The sequence below is a fragment of the Erinaceus europaeus genome, chromosome 1, assembly GCF_950295315.1.
Source record: "Erinaceus europaeus chromosome 1, mEriEur2.1, whole genome shotgun sequence".
Classification (NCBI taxonomy): domain Eukaryota; kingdom Metazoa; phylum Chordata; class Mammalia; order Eulipotyphla; family Erinaceidae; genus Erinaceus; species Erinaceus europaeus.
Window position 1 is genome coordinate 66076972 of NC_080162.1, and position 26653 is coordinate 66103624.

The following is a 26653-nucleotide window of genomic DNA, read 5'->3' on the forward strand; positions in this document are numbered from 1 at the left end:
ACAAAATAGAATAAAATAGGTAAATGCCTAGAAAAGATCTGTAAAGAGCATACCTCAAAAAAGTAAATAGTATTTGCAAGGTTATTGAGGATATTTTTGTTCCCTTTATTTAGTGTTTGTAAATAGTCCTATTAAAAATAATCATGTTTCACATGGGATGATCTCACTCTCAGGCAGAAGTTGAAAAACAAGATCAGAAGAGAAAACACAAATACAACTTGAACTGGAGTTGGTGTATTGCACCAAAGTAAAAGACTCTGGGGTGAATGGGGGGGGAGAGTACAGGTCCAAAAAGGATGACAGAGAACCTAGTGGGGGTTGTATTGTTATGTGGAAAACTGAGAAATGTTATGTACAAACTGTCAAATGTAAAACATTACCCCCAATAAAGAAATTAAAAAATAAAAATATTATTAAAATAATAAATAAAAATAATCATGTTTTAGAAAAACCTCATCAATTTAAGTTATGATGCTACCATTGTGCAAAGTTATTTGTAAATATTTCTATATGACATTTTAATTAGATAAATATCTATAATTATTTATTTATTTTTTTTAATATTTATTTATTTACTTATTCCCTTTTGTTGCCCTTGTTTTATTACTGTAGTTATTATTGTTGTTATTGATGTCATCATTATTGTATAGGACAGAGAGAAATGGAGAGAGGACAGGAAGACAGAGAGGGGGAGAGAAAAATAGACACCTACAGACCTGCTTCACTATTTGTGAAGCAATTCTCTTACAGGTGGGGAGTGGGTGGGCTCGAACCGGGATCCTTACGCAGGTCCTTGCCCTTTGTGCCACCTGCGCTTAACCTGCTGCACTACCATGACTCCCCTATTATTTATTATTTATTGCCACTTATGGCTGGGCTCAATGTCTGCACAAAGCTCCCATTTATACACTTTTTTTTAGCTAGGTGGAAAGAGATAAAGAATGAGAGACATCAGAGCACCACTCTTGAAGCTTGCTTTTTTCTTTTTCTCTTTTTTCTTTCTTCTTTTTATTTATTTTCTTTTGCTACCAGGGTTATAGCTGGGGCTCGCTGCTGGCACCAGGAAACCATGGAAGCCATTTTTTCCATTTTGCTCTTTCTTTTTTTATTTTATGTTTTTATTTTACAAAACAAAAGAAACTGAGGGGAGATAAAGGAGAAAAAATAAACACATGCAAACCTGCTTCACTGTCCATGAAGTGTCTCTCCTGCATGTGGGGATCTGGCACTTGAACTCAGGTCCTTGTGCATGGAAGCATGTACACTCGGCAGTGTACCACTTCTTCACCTCCTCTTGAAGCTTTATTTCGGGAAGGCACTTCCATGTGACCCAGGACATTGAACCTAGTCCTTGTACATGATAATATGTATGCTTTTTACCAGGTGAGTCACCTGCCAGCTCTAATAATTATTATATTTAAATATTATATTTAGATATTAAAGTATTTTTGATATCTAAAATATATAACAAAATTTTAAACATGGGTTATAAATTGTTATGATCATGATCTTGATTAGGCAACTTTCTATGACTTTCTTATCCTACCACACTAAATGATGACGTGGATGATTTTAAAAGAGAAAAAACAAATCTCGCAACTCAAAACTCTGTTATTACCTTAATTATGCATATATTATATATGCAAGCAATCAAGGAGCTATCTTTTCATACATCTGAAATAAAAGTCTATTATTCCAAATATGGTAGTCTTCAACCTTTCCACATACTTGTTTGAAAAGTACTGTATGATGATAACTTATTAGATTATTGCAAATTTGGGGGTATTTTGAAATTCAATGTAGTCTTTCATTTTTGTATAGTAATGACCTTCATAACTGCCACATTAAGTCCTACACTAAAAAAGTTTTGGTTGCTAAAATAGTGTCTCCAGTGCCTGTCATGTCCTAGATAGAATTTTCTTTTGAGAAAAACCACTGCCATTTATTTCAGTGGCCTCATTCAAACAAATTTGCATTATTACAAGACAAATAAAGGGCATACTGAGGGTGAAAGTGTGAAATGGCTTTCCATCCTTAGTATTACAATGTAAATGGAATCACTTTCCCCTTTAGTTTCAAAAACGAGGCCAGCTAAAAGTTTAGACATTTTAAATAACTTATTTTTTCTCTCTTACGCCACATGGAATCAATAATTCTTAAAATTAAGTATAAAACTGAAAGTGTGGGGGAAAATTCACTAAATTTAACCAAACATTATACATTTACTAGATTTCTTTTATTTTTATAAATATTTCTTTCATCAGCTTTATTTGATAGGATAGTGAGAAACTGAGAGGAGAAGGGGAGACAGTGAGAGAGAAATAGAGATACCTGCTGCATTGTGTCACCACTCATGAAGTTCCCCATTCTAATGCAGTAAGGAACAAGGGTCCTTGTGCATAGTAATGTGTGAACTCAAGAAGGTGCACCACCACCCAGTCACTGAAAATCCTTTCTGATGGCAATTTTTTGAAGAGAAAAATACAGTTGACTTGGAACTCTACCTCTGCATTTAGAAGAAGCAATAGTGTCAATAGTGACAAAACAGGTAACAACTTGAAGCTGCTTTCTTTGTACTCCTGTTTCTTTGAAAATAAAATACATCTATTTGATTAAAGAGATTCCTGTTTACAAATAAGAGAATAATGATATTAGTAGTTTTGGTACATATACATATATAAATTATCTCTACATTAATTACATCCTATTAAGTATACTAGAAACCTAATACAAAAAGAAAAAGTTTATGATGAAATGTTAAGAAGAGCTACTAATTTCATACTGGTATCAGTTTAAAAACAAGAAACTCACTAACTTCTTCAGTTTTATTTTTTTCCTAAAAACACAAAAAGCACTATTGTCACTGAACAAACACCAGAAAGGCATAACTATTACCACACATTTCAATTCCAGTTCTTAAACAAAACAAAATTCAGAAAGAACACACTCCCTCCTTCTCTCATTCTTTCTCCCTCTCTTGGCCCACATGTACTCCGTGTGGATGCTCTCAATTTTCCTGAGTAAAGTTGAAAATTCCTGAAAAGAAGAAAAAAAAAATAACACTCCCTAAATTATTAAATAGTAGCTATTTGGCGCTGTCAGACTCTCTATAAGGAGACTGGACTGAAAAAGGAAAGTGAAATAAGTGAAGAAAGCAGATTAAGACTGGGAACAAAGGTCTTCTTGGAGTGTCTAAACTAGACTGTGGTCTCATCAGGAGTCTGACCTCATTTGATACCACAGAGGAGTTCAGGAATTTGAACTGCAACATAGAAGCTGCCCATCCTATAGTAAGGACCCTGGGCTATTATTCCTTTAGAGCTTTCAGTAACTGGACTTCAGTTACTCCTTTCTAGAAATAATCTACCAGACATCCTCAGCAATGGTGCCGTCCCGCCCAGCCAGTCAGTTGTAATAAGACTGCAGCTGGGTGTCCTTTGTAGCCCACTTCTGCAGCAATGCTGCATCAGTGTTGATTCCGTGGCTGAAAAGGAGTTCTTGGCAGGAAAACAGCATCTGCTTTGAACATATGAAAACATCTCCTTCTGCAAAACCTATATAAGCAGTTCCCTTTTAGGCTAACCTTTCATTAAATTCATGAAACTAAATGTCATTTGTTTCTTTTTTTCTCTCTGCAGATGCTAAGAAAGCATAGATACTAGAGACAGAGACCATATGGAAGCATATTCATGTGTCCTACTAGGTTTAATTTTCTGACAATAGAATTTTCTTATAACCATAGTAACTGCATATTACAAAAAAGCATTACTGGAATCTGGGAGATAGTTCAACATTAGAGAACTAGACTTGCATGACCAAGGCTCCCAAGGTCTCAGGTTCAATCCCTGGCACTGTTATAAGCCAAAGCTGAATGAAGCTCTGGTCTCTTTCATGAAAATAAATCATAAGAAAATTATTATTTATAAAATTGCCCAGTTTGTCTATGGCCATACCACCCTGAACTTGCCCGCTTTCGTCTAAAATTGCCCAGTTTAAATTTCATCATAATGGATACAATATCATCATTTAATTATTATTCAATTAACCCAACATCTTTGATGTAAAAACTCTATATAAAATTATCACAGGTATAGTCAAAATTGCATTTTATTTATTTTAATATATTTAAAATTTTCCATCAGGTTTATTGCTGGGGTTTGGTACAGACACTACAAACCTACCACTCTCAGTGGCAATTTTTTTATTTTGTTTCTATTTTATTTGATAGGACAGAGAAATTGAGAGGAAAGGAGGACAGGGAAAAGGAGAGGGAAAAACAGACACCTGCATACTGCTTTATCATTCTTGAGGTTTTCTCCCTTCAGGGGGGGAGCAGGGGTTCAAATCCGTGTCATTGTGCAGAGTATTATGTGTACTCATCTATCTGGGTGTACCGCTGCCAACCCCTAAAATAATTGCATTTCTATAATGTTTGAAATACAATTTGAAATAGTAAAGCATTGCAAATACCCTGCACAAAGGGTTGAAAAATTAGAATAAATTAGCTATAGCTATGTGACAGAAGACTATAAAATAATTTATAAAATTATTAACAATCATGTCATAAGAAAATGTTGAATGACATGGAAAATATTTACTGACATGGGAAAATATTACACACACACACACTGCCCCCCTTTTACAGTATCATGTCTGAGTGAATTATAGAAGATATCTTTGTGGTTTTCATTCCCCATCATTATTTTTTTTTTATTTCTATGACAATCCAGGTTTCTTCTGGAAGATTAAAAAGGTAATATTACTTATACCTAACAATGTTCAGGTTTTCCCCATTTTTCTCATCCTTTTCTTCTGAATAGTCAAATGAAATATTAAGATAGTTCATTTCTATCACTCTTTTTAATGTTAATGGAGAATCCTATAGTCATTAAACTTTATCTTACCTTTTAAAAGAACCAAAGAATTTCTAGTCTATAGGTAGTCTTTATATTTAATACCTTCATTTCCAAAATATCTAGACCCCCTTCTTACTCTTTTCAATGTGGCATTTAATTTAGAATAATAGATCAATTATCTAGGGAATGTGTATGATAAATATATACATTACAATGCAGAGGTAATAGAAAACACTTATCTATGCTACACACTGGGCTTTGTACTTTATTAAGAGAAATCACAAGAGGGGTGAGGAAGATAGTATAGGGGTTATGCACAGGCATTCATTCCTGAGGCCCTGAAGACACAGGATTAATCCCCCCCACCACTATCAGCCAGAGCAGAACAGTCCTCTGATAAAACAAACAACAGCAACAAAAACCAAACTCTAAATAACTTCATAAGCATATTTTCTAAGTTCCTTAATCACCTTAAATCATCATCAAATCATTTAAAAACTTTCACATTAGCAACATCGAGCTTTGTACTGTTTAATATCATAAAATAAGGCAATGGTGGTACCTATAGAATGAAATGAAATGTGAAAATAAAGTTGATTATCTAGATGTTTTAAAACATGGTGCTGAACCCTATGAAAGTATTGCTCCATATGCTGTGTTCTCCTCCTGGGGTGTAATGCCACACAGTAGGGCACCAAAGTAAAAACCCTGGGTTGAGGGTGGGGCAGGAGAGAATGGGATGGGAAACAGTCTTTTGGTGGTGGGAATGGTGTTTATGTATACTCCTATTAATTTATAGTCATATAAATCATTATTTAATTAATGTGAAAGGGGAAAATTGATTGTCTCAATCTGTTTAATGCACAGACCATAGGCTGAGTCTTTGATATGTTGACTCTCTTGAAAGCTTAGACCAGGGAGAACAGAAGCAACCAGTGGTACAGCTATATACAAATAATGTCAAAGGATATAAAAAATGGTGATGTTTTGTATGATGCAGCAAATTCTAACAAAGGGCTATTTCAAAGTTAACCCAATTGCCAAATAATGTAATTATAGCAATAACTATCTATTGTTTCCTTAAATCCTAAGACAGCAGGAACCTCCTGTTACCTCTATAGAGCCTAGATTTCCTCCTGGAATCTCTAGGGTGGGGCTCACTTTCCTGCATGCTTTTTTCAATTCATACCAAATGATATTGCATCTGCTGATCCCAACATAATCAATGCAACAAGTACCAACTCAGCATGCTTCACTTCTGACTGTGTCCAGAGACATCAGGCGGGGAATGTCAACCGTTCAGCCTCATTACTCGAGTAAGACCTTTCCTTTCATAGAATTCTCTAATTCTATTTTGAGTCTTTCACTTCCTAATAAAGTCCCAAAACCTAGATATAGACCAGGTCCCATGAGATAGGGCATATGTTCACATGTATCCATAAATTAGGGCAAAATATATACCTATAATTAAAAGTACACAATAGTCTGCAGTGAGTCAGTATCAAGTTCATAATGAAATAGTATCTACTTAGACTTAGATACCCTCCTCACCTACTTTCTGTTACACTTCCCTCACTCACTCCAATGCTAACCCTATCAAAGCAAGGACTGCAAAAGCTGAATAAGAGCAAGAGACTGACATACTTTAAGGATGACTCTTTAGTCACTATCAGGTCACCCCATCAGCTGGGTGTCTCCCTATTCAAGGAGTCCTGAGATTCCCAAACAGACATTATGTGCCTAGACCTTGAATAAATCCCTCTCTCCATTGTTACCATTGTTACTGGTCATTTCTATCAGGAACAACACAATAGATCCCTTTGTGGGCCCTTATTACCCTCAATTTGGATCAACAACAGTAGAGAATATCCCATCCTCTGAAGGGAGGATGGACAACATACTCTATCCTGCACCTGAGGAAGATGGATCCTGAAATTGGGGCGGCTTGGAAAGTTCCTACTCATGGCCACAGAATGTGAGCTCAGATCTACAGGGATGCAGAGGTCACATAGGCTCCTAAGCTGAATATGTGATCCCAGATCACATAAAAACCATAGGGTTTACAGTCAACAATATCTATACCCCTTTCCTATATTGGGGGAGCTACTCTCTTCCATGATCCAGCTTTCTGGTCCTTTTCCCAGCCATGACATCATCTCCCCAATCACTTGGATACACCTGCATATCAGATTTCAAGCTCAGGGAAAAAAAAAAATAAAAAACTAGTATAGCCACAGGCCCTTTGGAATATAACTAAAATATGCCTACTAGCTATCTATAAAACAGGACCCCCAACCCCCTCTTCATCTGCACTATTCCAGCCTTTAGGTTCATGATTAGTCAACAACTTGTTTGGCTTTTTATGTTAACTCTCTTTTCAGCCACCAGGTGCCAGCCTGACTTCTCTGGACAGAAAACCCCACCAATGTGTCCTGGAGCTCTGATTCCCCAAAGCGCTGCCCCACTAGGGAAAGAGAGAGGCAGGCTGGGAGTATGGATCAACTAGTCAATGCCCATGTTCAGCGGGGAAGCAATTACAAAAGCCAGACCTTCCATCTTCTGCATCCCACAATGAACTTGGGTCCATACTCCCAGAGGGTTAAAGAACAGGAAAGCTATCGAGGGAGGGGATGGGATATGGAGTTCTGGTGGTGGGAACTGTGTGGAGTTGTACCCCTCTTATCCTATGGTTTCATCAGTGTTTCCTTTTTATAAATAAATTAAAAAAAAAAGAAATTATTCCTCCAATGTGCTGTGTTCTCCTCCTGGTGTGTAATGCCACACAGCCAGTAAGCAGGTATGAAAATCATTTTGAATTCTACCTGTCTGATCTGAACACCACCTTACTTACCTCTTTCTTTACTTCTTCTTCATCTTCCAGTGTCAAAGCAGCCAGTTGTTTAGCTCTCTGTTCCATCAGATTCACATACCGGATTGGATTTGACAAAGCTTCAATCACATCTAAATACAGAAAAAATATTTTATATCAAAGTTTCTAGAGTTGTTATCATCCATCCACCTGCCCATACACTCATCTACTTTGCCAGCTAGTCAGCCAGCAACCCATTCATCTATCAATTAATCATTTGTATTCTTTTTTTTTTACTCTATGAAACTCTTCATTTATCTATCCGATTACTTGAAAATGAACAAGTCAAGATGCTTTGCTGGAACCTCAGGAAGACAGACCTCAAAGGTCAGCTCTAAGAATAAAATGGAAAAGGTTCCAACTCAGAATAACAGTACCTCAGGTCCTTTAGTTTCATTCTGAGCATTCATGTATTCTAGCAGTGGTCCACATACTTGTCTCTCATTTGTCTAAGTGGTGTTTTATAAATGGAGATATCTCAAATATAAAGGATGTTTTCTGGACCTTTGAACAACCCAAAGTTTTGGCAATATAGATTTAGTTTACACATGTCACTGGATAACTGGAGTACTTTATAGCTGCCATCTTTGGATGAGTTATAGGCAGGTTTGCCAAGATTTTCAATGCCACTAAAAGCATTTACATTAACTAGTCCTTGTTGACATCACTGTAATGTAGTTTCTCTAAACTTAGGATTCTACCCATGATTAAGATGAAGATTTAAAAAAATGGCCTAAGGCAAATTCGTTGTATAAACTTAGAAAGACAGATTTAATCTCAGGTAGTATGGGCTACGAAGTGGTAGACCCATAGGAATATTAATGCTACTAGTGAATAAGTGTGCTAAAAAATTTGGAGGGGATAAATTAAAATTTACTCAGAAATGCTTGAGCAATTTTCCTCTAAACATTCATGTAAAAATGGAGTTGATTCTGGGGTTGTCCAAATTGTTCACTTGGATAGTGTGTTGCTTTGTCATGTGAGCAAACCAGGTAAGAGCTGGGGCACTATACTGAATGAAGCTCTGGTGCTGTGTGCCTTTTATTCCCTTCTTGTTTTAACTCTCCATCTCAGAAAAGTTGACCTGGAGAAGTGAAGTCCTGGAAATCACCAAACAAAAATAAATAAAAAGTCATGGGCCCCTTTGAACATAGCTAAAATAGACTTTCTAGCTTCTTCTACAGTGAAGATCCCAAACTTTACCTATTATACTCTTGTCTTTAGGTTCTTGATTATTAAACAACTTATTCTGCTTTACATCTTAATGCTTTTCAGCTACTGAGTTGCAGATGTTATCATGATGCCAACCTGACTTCCCTGGGCAGAGGACCTCACCAATGAGTCCTGGAACTCTACCTCCCCAGAGCCTTACCTCATTAGGGAAAGATAAAAATGAGCTGGGCATATGGATTGACCTGGCAACACCCATGTCCAGCAGAGAAGCAATTGCAAATGCCAGACCTTTCATATTCTTCTCCCCATAAAGATTCTTGGTCCCTACTCCCTGAGGGATAAAAAATAGGGACACTTGGGGGTGGGGTAGGGCATATATTCAACTCTGGTGGTGGGAATTGAATTGTATGGAATTGTACCCCTCTTGTTTGTATCCCACAATCTTGTCAATCATTATTAAATCACTAATTAAAAAATAATAGTAATGGGATTCTGAAGCTAAAATATTTTGCCTTTGGTCAGGATTTGCTATGACGGAGGCACAGAAATATGGATGACCCCACATGGAAATGTCCCTTTGAGTTAAATTGTTTACCGGCATAGGTATCTGGAACATAGTCTTTCACCTCTATATATACAAAGACAGCTGGTAGCATCAGAGGCTGGTTCCTTTCATTCCTCAGAGAGATGTAGTGATAGCCTGGAGGGTGACAAGAAAATTGTGTGTCATGTATTCTCTTCACAATGTCAGTTAAAATACAAGAACATCCGTGTAATAAAAGTGTTTTGATATCTTTTGATACCATTTGGGGTGACTTACAAATCACCTTTTTCTCATTTAAATCACATAATTTTGAGTGATGAAGTATTATTTTTCTCATCAGACAAGAAATGCTGATTCTGGAACTTCCCTTCCCAAATGTGTTTTCCCCCACAAAAGAGAACTCAAATACATATCTTATAAACTGAGTTGCTGGTCCAAATTCACCCTCTGTATATGATCCTTGCCTTAAGGCTTAGCTATATACTTTGCTGTTACCAATAAAATGTTAGAGATATAAAGGAACCAGAAACTTAAAATGTACTTGTAGAGTTAAGGTTTTCCTTATGTACTCCCATGGAATGATTTGACAAGTCACTGTGGTGGGCACCTCTACCCTGTCAGCCCGAGCCTCTGAATTAGTACAAGTAGAATGGATCTAAACCAAGTCCATAGACCAAAACATGGATACACTGCTGAGTGCAGCCAAAATATGCCAGTCCACATATGTATGAGCGTGAAGACAAGCACTTGCTATAAGCCACTAAGTTTCAGATAATTTCTTACTTATAATTGTCATTGCAAGATTTCACTAATACAGTATAACATGCCTCAAAAACATGAAACAGGCAAATTTACATAGTCTCACATCCCCTGTTATATAGCAGAACTATGAAGCAGCATATAAGCTTGCTAAGTCATTCTTTATTAAGCAAGTAAGGTTGTCATGGTTTTCTTTACAAAACTGAGAAAAAGTTTATTACCACACTATCCATACCTGGCCTAATTGCTTGTACAGGCAAGATCCGATGACCAATAAATTTACCTCCTTCTTCATAGACTGCTACCCTTAAACAGGCCAGAGAAGGAAGAACAACCTATAGGGACATTAAAGGTACAGGTAGTTATAAGAATGAGCAGTTTCAACAAGGAATCAGGAAAGTATATTCAAATAAGCTTTTCCAAATTCAGGTAGAAATTTCTATGGATCTGATTGGTGAGAAATTTAGTTGCTGTTTTATAATTTAGATTTTTCAAAAGGACAAGGGTTACCAGAGATAGGAATTTATCTATGACATCACTTTTTCTTAATGAGGAACTTGTTCAAAATATAGGCCATTTATTGGTGACATGAACATTCTCAATGTCTGAATATAATGTGTCTTATCACTGAGCATTAACTTTCATATTTTCAAAACAAGTTTTTTTTTCAGAGCAAAAACAACAAAAATGATATTTCAGGATATATTGTCTAATGCAACTGCTATGATGAGGGAGGTGGTTGAGAAGGTAGAGACAGGACTTGCAAGTATGTGGTCCTAGTTTAGATGCCCATCACTACATATGTCAGAGCATACTATATCATCCTTTCAATAAATAAAGAGTACAGCTCTCTCACCTACTTACTATTACACTTCCCTCAGTCACTCCAAAGCTAACCTTACTAAAGTAAGGATTGTAAACGCTGAATAAGGGCAAGAGACCGGCATACCTTAATAATGACACTTTAGTCACTATCAGGCCACCCCATCAGCTAGGGCCCTAGTTGGGGAGTCCTGAGATTCCCACAGACATGATGAGTCTATACCCTGAATAAATCCCTCTCTCCATTGCTACCAGTCATCTCCATCAGGAACAACACAACAGACCCCTCTGTGCCCTCAATGTGAATAACAGTAGAGAATTATTAATGAGGCTGGACAACATACTCTATCCTACACCTGAGGAAGATGGGTCCTGAAATTGGGGCAGCTCGGAATGTTCCTAGTCATCACCAAAGAATGTGAACTCAGATCTACAGGAATGTAGAGACTACATAGGCTCCTAAGTGAATATGGGCCACAGATCAAATAAAATTGATGGGGTTTACAGTCAACAATATTTATACACCTTTCCCATATTTGGGAGCTACTCTCTTCCCTGATCCAGCTTTATGATGCTTTTCCCAGCCATGACATCATCTGCCCAGACAATAACTTGGATCCACCTGCATACCAGATGTCAGGCTCAGGAAAAACAAAACAAAACAAAACAAAACAAAACAAAACAAAACAAAACAAAACAAAACAAGTATAGCCACAGGCCCCTTGGAATATAACTAAAATAGGTGTACTAGCTATATACAAAATGGAGACCCCCATATCTTCATCTGCACTATTCCAGCCTTTAGGTTCATGATTAGTCAACAACTTGCTTGGCTTTATATGTTAGCTCTTCTTTCAGCCACCAGGTTTCAGATGCTAGCATGATGCCGACCAGACTTCCCTGGGCAGACGACCCCACCAATGTATCCTAGAGCTCCAATTCCCCAGAGCCCTGACTTACTAGGGAAAGAGAAAGACAGGCTGGGAGTATGGATAGACCTGTCAACACCCATGTTCAGCGGTGAAGCAATTAAAGAAGACAGACCTTCCAATTCTGCACCCCATAATGACACTGGGTCCATACTCCCAGAGGGATAAAGAATAGGAAAGCTATCAGGGGAGGGGATGGGATATGGAGTTCTAGTGGTGGGAATTGTGTGGAGTTGTACCCCTTTTATCCTATGATTTTTTATCAGTGTTTCCTTTTTATAAATAAAAATAAAAATACATATACCTCTAAAATGTAACAGTTTCAAGGACTGGGTAGTAGTGTACCCAGTATTGCACACAAGTTACCATGACAACGGATCAATTACCCAGTTCTCACTTGCAGGGAGGAAGAAGCTTCACACGCAGTGAAGCCTTGCTGCAGGTGTTTGTCCTATCTCTTAATCTCTCTACCTGCTCTTCCCTATCCATTCCTCTCTGTCTCTATAAAATAAAAAAGTAAATTTAAAAAATGTGATAGCTTTATAAAATTCCAAATCAATAAGAAGGAAATGTTCATTTTTCCCTTTAATATAAAACATGAAGATTATAGCTACATCTCATGTCTAGAATGTGAGACAAATTTGTCAGCCCTTCAGCCTCATTACTCGGGTGAGACTTTTCCTTTCATAGGATTCTCTAATTCCATTCCAGGTGGCTCGCTTCCTAACAAAGTCCCAAAACCTAGATACAGACCAGGTCCCATGAGATAGAGCATATGTTCACATGTATCCATAAATTAGGGCAAAATATATATCTGTAAGCAAAAGTATACAATAGTCTGCAGTGAGTCAGTATGAAGTTCATAATGAAATAGTGTCTACTTAGACTTAGATACCCTCCTCACCTATTTCCTATTATACTTCTCTCATTCACTCTAAAGCTAACCCTTTCAAAGCAAGGACTGCAAAAGCTGAATAAGGGCAAGAGACTGGCATACTTTAAGGATGACTCTTTAGTCACTATCAGGCCACCCCATCAGCTGGGGCTCTATTCAAGTAGTCCTGAGATTCCCAAACAGATATGATGGGCCTAGACCTTGAATAAATCCCTCTCTCCATTGTTACCGGACATCTCTATCAGGGACAACAAAACATACCCCTTTGTGGGCCCCCATAGGACCTTGCCCTCAAGTTGGATCAACAAAGACAGAGAATGTTCCATCCTCCAAAGGGAGGCTGGACAACATACTCTATGCCACACCTAAGGAAGAAGGGTCCAGATATTGGGGTAGCTTGGAAAGTTCCTACTCATGACCACAGAATGTGAGCTCAGATCTACAGAGATGAGAGGTCACATAGGCTCCTAAGCTGAGTATGTGATCCCAGATCACATAAAATCTGTGGGGTTTACAGTCAACAATATTTATACCCCTTTCCCATATTTGGGAGCTACTCTCTTCCATGATCCAGCTTTCCGGTCCTTTTTTCAGCTATGATATCATCTCCCCAGACAATAACTTGGATCTGCCTGCATATCAGATTTCAGGCTCAGGGAAAAACAACAAAAAAACTGGTATAGCCAAAGGCACTTTGGAATATAACTAAAATATGTCTTCTAGCTATCTATAAAAGAGACCCTCCCCCCACCCCAAGTCTTCATCTGCACTATTCCAGCCTTTAGGTTCATTATTAGTCAACAACTTGTTTGGCTTTGTATGTTAACTCTCTTTTCAGGCACCAAGTTCCAGATGCTAGCATGATGCCCACCAGACTTCCCTGGGCAGAGGATCCTACCAATGTGTTCTGGAGCTCTGATTCCCCAGAACCCCGCCCCACTAGGGAAAGAGAGAGGCAGGCTGGGAGTATGGATCGACCTGTCAACACCCATGTTCAGCGAGGAAGCAATTACAGAAGCCAGACCTTCAACTTTCTGCATCCCACAATGACATTGGGTCCATACTCCCAGAGGGTTAAAGAATAGGAAATTTATGTGATAGTGAGTTCTGGTGATGGGAATTTTATGGAGTTGTACCCCTTTTATCCTATGGTTTTGTCAGTGTTTCTTTTTTAAAAATAAATAATTAAAAAATTAACTTTGATATTTATAAACTTTTCCCATATTTGGGAGCTATTCTTTCCCCTCATCCAGCTTTCTAGTCCTATTCCCAACTCTGACACCATCTACCCAAACAATTCCTTTAGCCCACCTGCATGTTAGCTGTCCAGCTCAAGCAAAAATTAGTAAGTCATGGGCCCCTTGGAATATACCTAAAATAGACCTACTAGCTTTTTCCAAAATGGGAAACCCCAAATATCATCTGCTCTGTTCTTACCTTTAGGTTCCTGATTATTAAAGCAATTTACTCTGCTTTATATCTTAATGCTTTTCACTCACCAAGTTGCAAATGCTATCATGAAGCCAACCTGACATCCCTGGGCAGAGAACCTAACCAAAATACCCTGGAACCCCACCTCTCCAGAGTGCTGCTCTACTAAGAAAAGTTAGAAAAAGTCTGAGATGAGGCCAGGTTTTGGTGCACCTGGTTGAACGCACACATCACAATGTGCAAGAAGCCATGTTCAAGTCCCTGGTCCCCACCTGCAGGAGGAAAGCTTTGCAAGTAGTGAAGCAGTGTTGTAGGTGTCTCTCTGTTTCTCTCCCTCTCTATAGCCCCTTCCCTCTGGATTTACGGCTTTCTCTAACCAATAAAAAATAAAGATCATTAATTTTTTTTTAAAGAAAGAAACAGGCTGGAAGTATGGATTGACCTGCCAATGCCCATGTCCAGCAGAGAAGCAATTACAGAAGCCAGACCCTTCCACCTTCTGCATCCCATATGATCTTGGGTCCATGCTCCCAGAGGGATAAAGTATAAGAAATCTTTCAATGTAGGGGTTGGGATAAGGAACTCTGGTGGTGGGACTTGTATGGAATTGTACCCCTCTTATCCTACAATCTTGTCAATCATTATTAAATAAATAAAAAAGAAGCTAAAAATTAATTTTGATTACAACAGTAAGCTAACATTTATCAATCATTTTCAGTGTATCAGGCATTTTACAAACGTTTTAAATGTATTAAAGAAAATTTATGACTACACAGTAGACACAATATTAAGCCCAGTTCACATATGAAAAATGCTGGGCACTGAGACCTTTAACAGGGATGTTCCTTGCTGCCTTTGAAGATATTCTGGCCAGATAAAATGAAAAATTATGGTAAGAAAATCTATTTCACTTTCTCTTTGACATATCTTCTTCCTTTGTGTGATAAGTACATGTGAAGATTTGCTTTTTTGCTAAAGGCAGAGAGAATGGCTGAGGGGAATGTAAAAGGTTTCACACTATCAAAGTCCAGATAAGATAGAAGGACCAGCTGCAAGCTGTTAGATTCTAGGGTGCCTGATAATCTTTTAAAAGAATGTGTGACCTTCTTTTCTTCCAGCTTCCAAGATACTGCTTTCTTCTGCTCTATTTTACTTGAGTCCCAGTGAAAAAGTATCATTTATCATTTATTTTACGAGAGGGAATGGGTTAAATATACAGGGCATAGGTAATTTATAAGGTATCTTCCAAAGGAGGCAGTCTCAAATTAATTGTCTTACCACATGAAGCTGAAAATCCAAAGATGTCAGTCACAGAGATCTTACATGGTTTTCAAAGGAGCTCTGAAAATTATATTGCCTTTACCAATTAAGCACCAAGTATCTTATTTTTAATTCTTCCCCTAGTGTAAAGCAGCTAGAGTATACAACTATATTTGATGTTAATGTAAATGGACCAACCTTTTTGAATACAATGGGTTCTTCTTCCCAGACTGGATTCACAGCATTTCCTTGTGATGTTTTGGTCTTAAAAGCTTTCCTTCTGGTATCCACAGGCAAACCAAACATATCCACTTCTACATAAATCCCTACTTTCTTATCAGAAAGAAACTGACCTGAAATAATCTAGAAAATAATCCAACAGGAACTTGATAAGTAAATAATAACAGAAAAAAAAAACTTTAAGGAGGTAGACATGCAGATAGTGAATATGAGCTATAATCAAAGTAGAAACAATAGTCCAAACAAGATTTCTCTTTTGGTTAAATACCTGATAGAGGAATATTAAAAAATGCTGAGGCTAAAATGAGTTAACTAGTAATACAAAGTAGTACAGGTTGTAATAGGTAACAAATATCAGTAGTTTTATAACAGTGTGCCTTTTTACTTCCATCCTATCTAGTAAATATTCAATTAAATACAAACATTATTCTAAGATTTTTAAATGTTGCAAAATGAAAAAAAAATCTTCTGTTCGTACTATTAAAAGTAAAAGAGAAACAAATTCAAAAAATAATGTGGTAGAAACTCCAATATTAATTTTTCTTCATTTTCAGAAAATTCAACTTGGAGGAATAGTTGTAGACAACATAGTATTCCAATTCTGAGTTGTTACACAGTAAATAAGGAGGCACATCAATGATTAAAAGAAAAAAGAAAAACACCAGCTTATTAAAACCACCAATCTCAGATTATTCTTATCCACAATCTCATTTGATTACTGTCAACTGTAAACAATTAATACCCCCACCCCAATAAAGAAAAGGAGAATCAGGGAGAGAGAGAGAGAGAGAAAGAGAGAGAACAATACAACTGAGACATTCTTCTGCTTCACTCCAGTGAGGGGAATAGCATGAAGGAAATATTTAATAAATTCTGGTTGTCTGGTGGATAAGTTGCTGCTCGTTAAGACCTTTTTTCAACCAAAGTCCATGAAAGGGTACTAAATTACCAAGGACTCTGGCCTGGCAAGAAATCTGACAAATTGATGGCACAAGAATGACAATTAGGGCTGTATAAGAACAAAATCAGCTAAGTGGTGATACGGCCAGACAATCTGAAAAAATTTAGTAAGTCATGAGAAAAAGACTGTTTGAGATTATCTCCAGAACAAATCATGTCTTCTGAATGTTATCTTTAAACTGAGAACATGTGATCTGTAAGCAATAAACTGCTTAATCTGGTCCTATATGAGACTGATTTAGTAGACATTTTACCACGTTTAAAACTTCCAAGTTACGTGAGCCATGTAAGAACCCAGACACATGAAAGATCGTGTGTTTAAAATATTTAATCAAAGCAAAAATATTTAATTTAATTTAATTTAATTTGCTAGCCTTCAGTATTATCATCAGAAAAATAGGATGGCAGAGCACCTTTTGAGCTCACAAATCCTTTCTGGCATAATAACGTCTGTTGGGAGGATCAAAGTAAAAGCTCTAGTAAATAGTTCTGAGATGCATTTGAGCTCTTGTTAGAGTTACCAGCCAAAGATAACAGAGAATTATTTTAATATTCAAAATTCTAAGTGATACAGGAACATTTATTAATGGACTAATTCTCAAATTTTTTCTGAATGTGAATTTTCTTTCCCCAGAAATAATGGGAGGAAAAAAAGGTCAAAGGATTTCTTCAATTTAGTCACTAATTATCACGGCCATTTTTCACTTTGGTATATTTATTTATAATTAAAGAAAGGACTGGTTATCTTATGAACTTCTTGTGTTTAGGAGCTTACTTTTATCCTATTAAGATGAAATTTACCCAGAGATGACTAAGAAATAATGGGACAGGTCTGAGAGGTGATATCCAGTTGAGTTCATATATTACCATACCAGGCTTCAGGCCCCTGTACCCTGCCTGCAGGGGAGAAGCTTCACAAGTTGTGGAGTAGTGCTGCAGGTGTCTTTCTCTCTCTTCCCCTCTCTAACTCCTCCTCTCCTTCCTCTCTTAATTTCTCTCTTTCCTATCAAATAAAAAAGAAGAGAAAAGAAATGGCCACTAGGAGCCTTGGATTTATTGTGCAGGACAAAACCCAGCAATAATCCTGGTGGCCATAAATTAAAAAAAAATTATGAGATACATATTCAGTGGACTACTAGTCTGTAATTAAACAAATATGTCATCTGGGACAAAATGGATAAAATTAGATGGAATAGGAGTTAATTGTGCCAAGTAAAATAAGAGATAGTGGATAGCTCCACTCACATATGGAATATAGATAATTAAACAATATGAACTTAACAATATAGATTAACCAAACTATCTTAAATTTAGTGAGAACTATGGTGCCTTTCAATGGGTAGCACAGGACTTTGGTTACTTTTGGTTACAGAAGTTGGTGGGTTGGTGAGGAGACTTACATAGGTACATACATACATACATACATACATACATACATGCATACACACAGAGAGACACACACAAGTATGAAAATACACCTCAGAAAATTTATCATTTTGAACCACAGTTAAGACACTAATAATAATTACAAAAAAAAATAAGCTTGGTTCTTTTGTTTTATCCATATGATTTTTGAATATTTCTGTTGTGAATTCTGTCCTTAAGGAAAGCAATAAATGAAAAAAGTTAAGGCTTTGCAAATTAAATATTTAGTGACTAACCTATTTCTCCACATAAAATTGATGTTTAAGAATGTTTGGGAGTAATTTTGCGTTTTATTTATTGTATAAAGACATCTAGAAATAGAGAGGAAAGGGAGTAATAGAGAAAGGGAGAAACACAAAGACACCTGCAGCCTGGCTTCATCACTTGTGAAACTTTCCCCCTGCTGGTAGGGACTGGGAGATTGAACCTGGGTCCTTGTGCATTGTAGGATGTGTGCTCAACCAAGTGCTTCACCACCCGACCCCTCCTACATTTTTTTAAAGTTTTTTTTGTATTACTGTTATTTATTTACTAGATAGAGGGGAGTAGTTTTGTAAAAGAGGTGTATATACCTTAACAGATAATGTGTTGGCCACTATCCCATCTACAATGCCTTCCGTAAATGGATCAAAGTGCTTGTCTGGCCTCCTCATGAACTCCGGCTTTAATCTGTAGCCGCTCTTCCCATTGTATTCATACATTCCCATATTTATTTGCATAGCTAAATCTGAATACAAAAAAAAAACAAGACCTTTATTATGATTACATTTATATTTGGAACAAGAAAATAAATTGTATTGCATTATTCTTTCGTAACCTTCCCTCTTTGGAAAACAACTATTTATTCATTGCAGAAACATAAAGAGGAAAAAAAAAATGAATGGTAAGTTCCCAATCTACAGATAAGCCACCATGCAAGTTTGAAATTTACTTCTTGTTTTACTTCAAATATATTTCAAACTTCCAATATATCCATAAGTATTTATCTGCTTTAACAGTTGTATTAAATTTCTTTGAATAGATACATTTGAAATAAATACATTACCATAGACCTGATTTAGATACATTTAAGATTCTTTGAATTTTCTAACACTACATATAAGTTCTAGACGACTGTCACTGTGCTGAAATCTGTGACACCAACATTAATGATTTTCTTAAAACTGAAATTTCTGGGTTGAAAGATGTGTAGAGTAGAAAGACATCAAAAATAATGAGAAATGGAAAGACATACCATGCTTATGGATTGGAAGAATAAATATTACCAAAATGAATATTCTCTCCAGAGCCATATACAAATTAAATGCAATACCCATCAAAGTTCCACCAAGCTTCTTTAAGAGAATAAAACAAAAACTACAATCATTTATCTAGAACCTGAAAACACCTAGAATTGCCAAATATCTTGAGGAAAAGAAACATAAATGGACTCCCAGATCTCAAACTATATTATAAGGCCATCATTATCAAAACAGCCTGGTACTGGAACAAAAACAGGCACACAGACCAGTGGAACAGAACTGAAAGCCCAGAACTAACCCCCCATACCTATGGACATCTAATCTCTGATAAGGGGGCCCAAAGTATTAAATGGAAGAAGGAGGCTCTCTTCAATAAATGGTGCGGGGAAAACTGGGTTGTAACATGCAGAAGAATGAAATTAAACCACCTTATCTCACCAGAAACAAAAACAACTCCAAATGGATCAAGGACATGGATGTCAGACCAGAAACTATCAAATACTTAGAGGAAAACATTGGTGAAACACTTTCCCACCTAAACCTCAAGGACATCTTTGATGAAACGAACCCAATTGCAAGGAAGACTAAAGCAGAAACAAGCCAATGGGATTACATCAAATTGAAAAGCTTCTGGACAGCCATAGAAACTATCACACAAACAAACAGACCCCTCACAGAATGGGAGAAGATCTTCACATGCCGTACATCAGACAAGAGACTAATAACCAAAATATACAAAGAGCTCAGCAAACTTAGCACCAAAGAAGCAAATGACCCCATCCAAAAATAGGCAGAGGATATGAACAAAACATTCACTTCAGAGGAGATCCAAAAGGCTAATAAACATATGAAAACTGCTCCAGGTCGCTGATTATCAGAGAAATGCAAATAAAGACAACATTGAGATAACACCTCACTCCTGTTAGAATGGCATACATCCTACAGTTTTGTTACTGTCTCCTTTTTTAAATAAATAAATAAATACAGCAATAACTATCTCTTGCCTTCTTAACCATTAAGAAAGCAGGAACCTCCCACTTCCTCTATAGAGCCTAGATTTCCTCCAGTCCTGGAACCTCTAAGGTGGGGCTCACTTTTCTGCATGCTTCTCTCAACTCATACTAAATGAAATTGCATCCAACAGTCCCAACCTAATCAACACAACGAGTACCACTTCAGCATGCTTCACTTCAGACTGTGTTCAGAGACCTCAGGCATGGAATGTCAGCCCTTCAGCCTCATTGCTCAGGTGAGACCTTTCCTTTCATAGGATTCTCTAATTCCATTTTGGGTGGTTCACTTCCTAACAAAGCCCCAAAACCTAGATATAGACCAGGTCTCATGAGATAGGGCATATGTTCACATGTATCCATAAATTAGGGCAAAATATATACCTGAAAGCAAAAGTACACAATAGTCTGCAGTGAGTCAGTATCAAGTTCATAATGAAATAGTATCTACTTAGACTTAGATACCACCCTCACCTACTTTCTGTTTCACTTCCCTCACTCACTCCAAAGCTAACCCTATCAAAGCAAGTACTGCAAAAGCTGAATAAGGGCAAGAGACTGGCATACTTTTTAAATATTTTTTTATTTATAAAAAGGAAACACTGATAAAACCATAGGATAAGAGGGGCACAACTCCACACAATTCCCACCACCAGATCTCCGTATCCCATTCCCTCCCCTGATAGTATGGATCTATTCTTTATCCCTCTGGGAGTATGGACCCAAGGTCATTGTGGGATGCAGAAGGTGGAAGGTATGGCTTCTGTAATTGCGTCCCTCACTGAACATAGGCACTGACTGGTCAATACTCCCTGCGTCTCTTGTTCCCTAGTAGGGTGGGGCTCTGGGGAAGCAGAGCTCCAAGACACATTGGTGGGGTCATCTGTCCAGGGAAGACTGGACGGCATCATGCTAGCATCTGGAACCTGGTGGCTGAAAAGAGAGTTATCATACAAAGCCAAACAAATTGTTGAACAATCATGAACCTAAAGGCTGGGATAGTGCAGATGAAGAGTTGGGGAGGGTCTTCCATTTTGTAGATAGCTAGTAGGCATATTTTAGTTATATTCCAAAGGGCCTGTGGCTATACCAGATTTTTGTTTTTCCCCTGAGCCTGAAATCTGATATGCAGGTGGATACAAGTTATTGTCTGGGGAGATGATGTCATGGCTGCAAAAGGACCAGAAAGCTGGATCATGGAGGAGAGTAGCTCCCAAATATGGAAAAGGTGTATAAATATTGTTGGCTGTAAACCCCATCAATTTGATTTGATCTGTGACTCATATTCAGCTTAGGAGCCTATGTAACCTCTCATCCCTGTAGATCTGAGCTCACATTCTGTGGTCATGACTAGGAACGTTTCAAGCTGCCCCAGTATTGACCCATCTTCCTCAGGTGTAGCTTAGAGTATGTTGTCCATTCTCCCTTCGGAGGATAGAACATTCTCTACGATTGTTGATCCAATTTGAGGGCAAGGTCCTACGGGGGGCCCCCAGAGGGGCTTGAGGTCTAGGCCCATCATATCTGTTTGAGAATGCCAGTCTCCATACTTTAATGATGACTCTTTAGTCACTATCAGGCCACCCCATCAGCTGGGGCCCTCCCTATTGAAGGAGTCCTCAGATTCACAAGCAGACATGATTGGCATAGCACTTAAATAAATCCCTCTCTCCATTGTTACCAGTCATTTCTATCAGGAACAACACAATAGACACCTTTGTGGGCCCCCATAGGACCTTGCACTCAACTTGGATCAACAATGGTAGAGAATGTTCCATCCTCCGAAGGGAGGATGTACAACATACTCTATGCTACACCTGAGGAAGATGGGTCAATACTAGTGCAGCTTGGAACATTCCTAGTCATGACCACAGAATGTGAGCTCAGATCTACAGGGATGCAGAGGTCACATAGGCTCTTAAGCTGAATATGGGCTCCAGATCACATTAAATCAATGGAGTTTACAGTCAACAATATTTATACACCTTTCCTATATTAGGGGGCTACTCTCTTCCCTGATCCAGCTTTCTGGTCCTTTTCCCACCCATGACATCATCTCCCCAGACAATAACTTGGATCCACCTGCATATCAGATTTCAGGCTCAGGGGAAAAAAGAAAAAGATAAGAAAAAAAAAAAAAAAACACTAGTATAGCTACAGGCCCTTTGGTTATAAATAAAATATGCCTACTAGCTATCTACAAAATGGAGAACCCTCAAGTCTTCATCTGCACTATTCCAGCCTTTAGGTCCATGACTGTTCAACAATTTGTTTGGCTTTGTATGTTAACTCTCTTTTCAGCCACCGGGTTCCAGATGCCAGCATGATACCAACCAGACTTCCCTAGACATACAACCCCACCAATGTGTTCTGGAGCTCTGATTCCCCAGAGCCCTTCCCCACCAGGGAAAGAGAGAGACAGGCTGGGAGTATGGATCGACCTGTCAATGCCCATGTTCAGTGAGGAAGCAATTACAGAAGCCAGACCTTCCACCTTCTGCATCCCACAATGACCTTGGGTCTATATTCCCTGAGGGATAAAGAATAGGAAAGCTATCGGGAGGGGATGGGTTACAGAGTTCCGGTGGTAAGAATTGTGTGGAGTTGTGCTCTCATCTATGGGTAGTCAATATTTCCTTTTTATAAATAAAAATTTTTAAAAAATAAAAAAAGAAAGATAGACACCTACAAAAAAAAAAAAGAAAGAAGTAACAGTGTGAAACTAAAGTTCTGGTCATGTTCTGGTAGAATATATACCATAGGTCCTGGATATGATTCATATTATTAGGTATTATAATAAAAACAGTAAGTTACTGTCTACAGGAAGGCAGAAAAATTTATCAGTGGTACAAGCATACATTGTAAATAATGAGAGAACTGTATTAATTTAGTCATAATTCCAATTTACTGTAAAAAGGACTGATGCTTCAGTGAGATTATATCAAATTTGAATTTAGATGAACTGAAGGGGTAAAATACAAATAAAAAATACACCATGAATTAATATTAATCTGATTCTACAATCACAAAAATAAACTAAGAGACCATAAATTATTCATTTTTCAACCTGACTTTATACAATTTTTTCTCCATTTTACAACATATGACAACATATATTATATAAAAAGTGTTGTTACAGATGCATAAGGAAATTTAAAATAGTCACAAATAGGCAATTCATAAAAAGCAGAAACCAAACATATATTTAATCTCAGAAATAATAACAGAAATGAGAATAAAGGTGCACTGGGATGACATTTTGTCTGGAATTTGACTAGTATTATTAAGTGATAACATTAACCAAGATCTCAAATAAAAGAAGTCACCTCCAACTACCAAATGACTTTGCTCATGTGTAGACTAGAACTGAAACACATTAACTTGAAATAAAAAGCAGCCATACTGTGTCTAAGACTTTGGGACAGGTATGGCCTGTGCTTGTTATTGCGAGGGGGGATGGCCACAGAATTTTTGTGGTGGGTGTGGTGTGGAATTAAATTTTATGATTCTGTAAACCATTATCAAACCACGAATGAAAATTTATAAAAGGTCACCGAATATCATGCATTGCTAATGAAGGAGAAATTTAGTGTAACATTTTTGATACACAACTGGGCATTATGCCAAAAGGTTCTTAAAAACCTTCACATCATTTAACAAAGTAATTCTGTTTTAGGATCCTTTCCAAAAGTCAAACTAAGAAGTTACAAAGTCAAAAATTAACAGTACTAAATCTCAAAGTAGTAATATTGCTGGCAGTTTTCTTTCTTTTTTTTTTTCATTTTGAGAAATTTCCACAGCAGATGCATATTATTCTAAAAAAAAGTTTTAAAAAATCTTCATAAAATCACTTAGAGCACTTTTAATAAAATCACTGATAGCACTTTTTCAGTTTTCATATTCTTGGAACTTTCTTCAATTGAAAAAAAAGTTTTCTCACTTAAGTCTGCTGCACTGTTCTACCCGGATTACATGGGAATGATTTTGGGATACTTGGAAATATGAGTTAGTGATGGGATGAAAACAAATATTGAATGTGATACATACCTACTGTTTGAAAGTTAAGGGCAACCATTTGGCATCCTGCATTCCAGAAGAGCTGAGGCATATAGTTGGATGAATCCACACGTGTTCCTTTTGGATATATCCTGCTAAGCTGCATTTTATTATATCTGGACCATCATGTTAAGTAGTGAATACAGTTATAAAAATAATTGGTCAAAACTGAGAGACCATATTTACCTTTCTCCACTGGAGAAATAAAGTATTGGCCATCTATCTCATTGGGAGAGTGGATGAAATAGGCACACACATACAAAGGTTTTCTGAAGAAAAGAATACATGTACTTTTATAATATAAATGAAGTGTCAATTTGGCAGAGGCTTGTGGGCAAAAACTTAATGTGGTAGCAGGAATGGTTGAATCAAATTCAATGTGGTTTTGAGGAGATCATTAAGAACAGGCTTAATGTAAGCTCAAGTGTGTCAAATCATGTGAGAAGATGATACTGTCTTTGGCAGAAGCTAACAATATAAACTCTAAAGCTAATTTTGAAAAGCACACTGCTCATTTTCTTAACCTCTAGGAATACGATTTGCCAAGTGAGTAGTGCTCTTTATGATTTATAGCAAGGCAAAATATAGCACAGAAGGTTTGTTTCATATTTTGGTTCTTAGCATCATCAGTCTTCCACCCTGAGAACTTTCTAGTTACTGAACAACACCATGTCTTTGAAAAATGACTGATTATTCCTATTGTTAAGTAGAGGATAGCTAAAAGTCTGAGTTTTGTATGGGTTGTTGGATTAAATAGATTTTAACTTTAATTCTGGATGTTAGCTTTAAAATCTAGGGCAGGTTATTTCATTTTTTCAGTGCCTTGATTTCTTTATCTATAAAATAAATTTGACAAGTCCTAAACCATGGGGTTAGGCTAAATGAGATAAGACAAAAAAGAGAGAGAGAGAGAGAGAGAGAGATAAAACATGACAAGAGGTATATAGTCAGCACTTAATGAATATTAGTAATCATGACTATTACAGTATAACTTTGTTTATGGAGTTAACATTTATTTCCTTGTTTATCATTGCTGAGTTTAAAGGTGTCTTTTTAATTCTAGCACTTGTTTCATGAAAAAAATCTTTTTTGAACTAATTCTTTTAAGATTAATTTCACAAAATATTTCTGAACACATTTCATTTTATAAGTTCATACATATAATTCATGAATTATATAGCTATAGCTAGTAATAAATATTGTTTTTTGTGTTAGGGTTGTCAACAAAGTCATTATTAATACTAAATATTTATATAATCGTCATCCTCAACCTTCTGTTTGTTTTTTTGACTGGATATCCAAACAAAGACGTGGGTTACCAGCAAAGTTTATAGATATGTATACATGTGCACTTTGAATATATTATATCTTACATACATATTGTAGGAGAGTAAACAAATGAATTTCTTTAGTAGAAGATGGATTTCAAGGGGTGAGAAGTCTGGGAGGTAGAATGAGAACTAAGTCTGAGAAAAAGGCTTCTCTTAGGAAGGAGCTAGTTGGTGGAATGGGAAAAACTTAAGTCTACATGGGATTTTTGTAAATAACATGACACTCCCTTTTTTCTTTTCTCAAAGTCCTTTACATTAGTATTTAAGGTATTCATGTTACTAATAAATTTCCTTTTGCTTTTTCTCTTATCTGTCTGCCTTGTGCTTGCTTACTTTGTCCAGCCTTTGAAGAACACAGTGGGACATGGAATGACTTTTTTCTGCCCTCATACATATACATTCATACATCTTTTTCCTAAATTAAATAGCAGGAAGAAAGCTGGAGTCATGGTTTCACTTTTATAGAGGAAATTCAAAGGATTAAGCAAACTGCCAAATGACAAATTGCCTGATGATGTAAAAATAACCTTGAAAAGATCAGTTCTCTTTTCTAAATGCTATTACCCAACTCAACATTGCCTATGTAACCTGAAACTATTATGCCCAAGTGACAGACTTAGGCCATTTCATGAATCTTACTACTTACTAAGAACAAAATTAAAGTCAAGAGCACATGCTTCCAGTTATACTATTCAGTCATTATTCATCAAATCAAGGATACTCTACAAATTCCACTGGAGACTTTGTTAGTTGCTCAAGTCCTTTGGTTTCCACGAAGGAAGACATTTCAAAACTTCTGTTTCTTTCTAACGGCAACAGAAAAAAGGTTAGAAGTAAAATTCAATGTTAAAA

General features: G+C 36.9%; 1 protein-coding gene across 2 annotated transcripts in view; it reads right to left on the reverse strand.

Annotated features, from left to right (window-relative positions):
• The window catches only part of PLCB1 (phospholipase C beta 1), an 805117-nt gene that overhangs the window by 142235 nt on the left and 636229 nt on the right, over nucleotides 1-26653 (reverse strand). For both annotated transcript variants that reach the window (XM_060186536.1, XM_060186537.1), the window contains exons 17-23: nucleotides 26523-26607; nucleotides 24462-24586; nucleotides 18736-18890; nucleotides 15737-15901; nucleotides 10437-10536; nucleotides 9494-9598; nucleotides 7708-7817 (exon numbers count right to left, since the gene is read on the reverse strand). In XM_060186536.1, the coding sequence (XP_060042519.1) occupies nucleotides 7708-7817; nucleotides 9494-9598; nucleotides 10437-10536; nucleotides 15737-15901; nucleotides 18736-18890; nucleotides 24462-24586; nucleotides 26523-26607 (845 nt within the window). The remainder of the gene's footprint in view (nucleotides 1-7707; nucleotides 7818-9493; nucleotides 9599-10436; nucleotides 10537-15736; nucleotides 15902-18735; nucleotides 18891-24461; nucleotides 24587-26522; nucleotides 26608-26653) is intronic.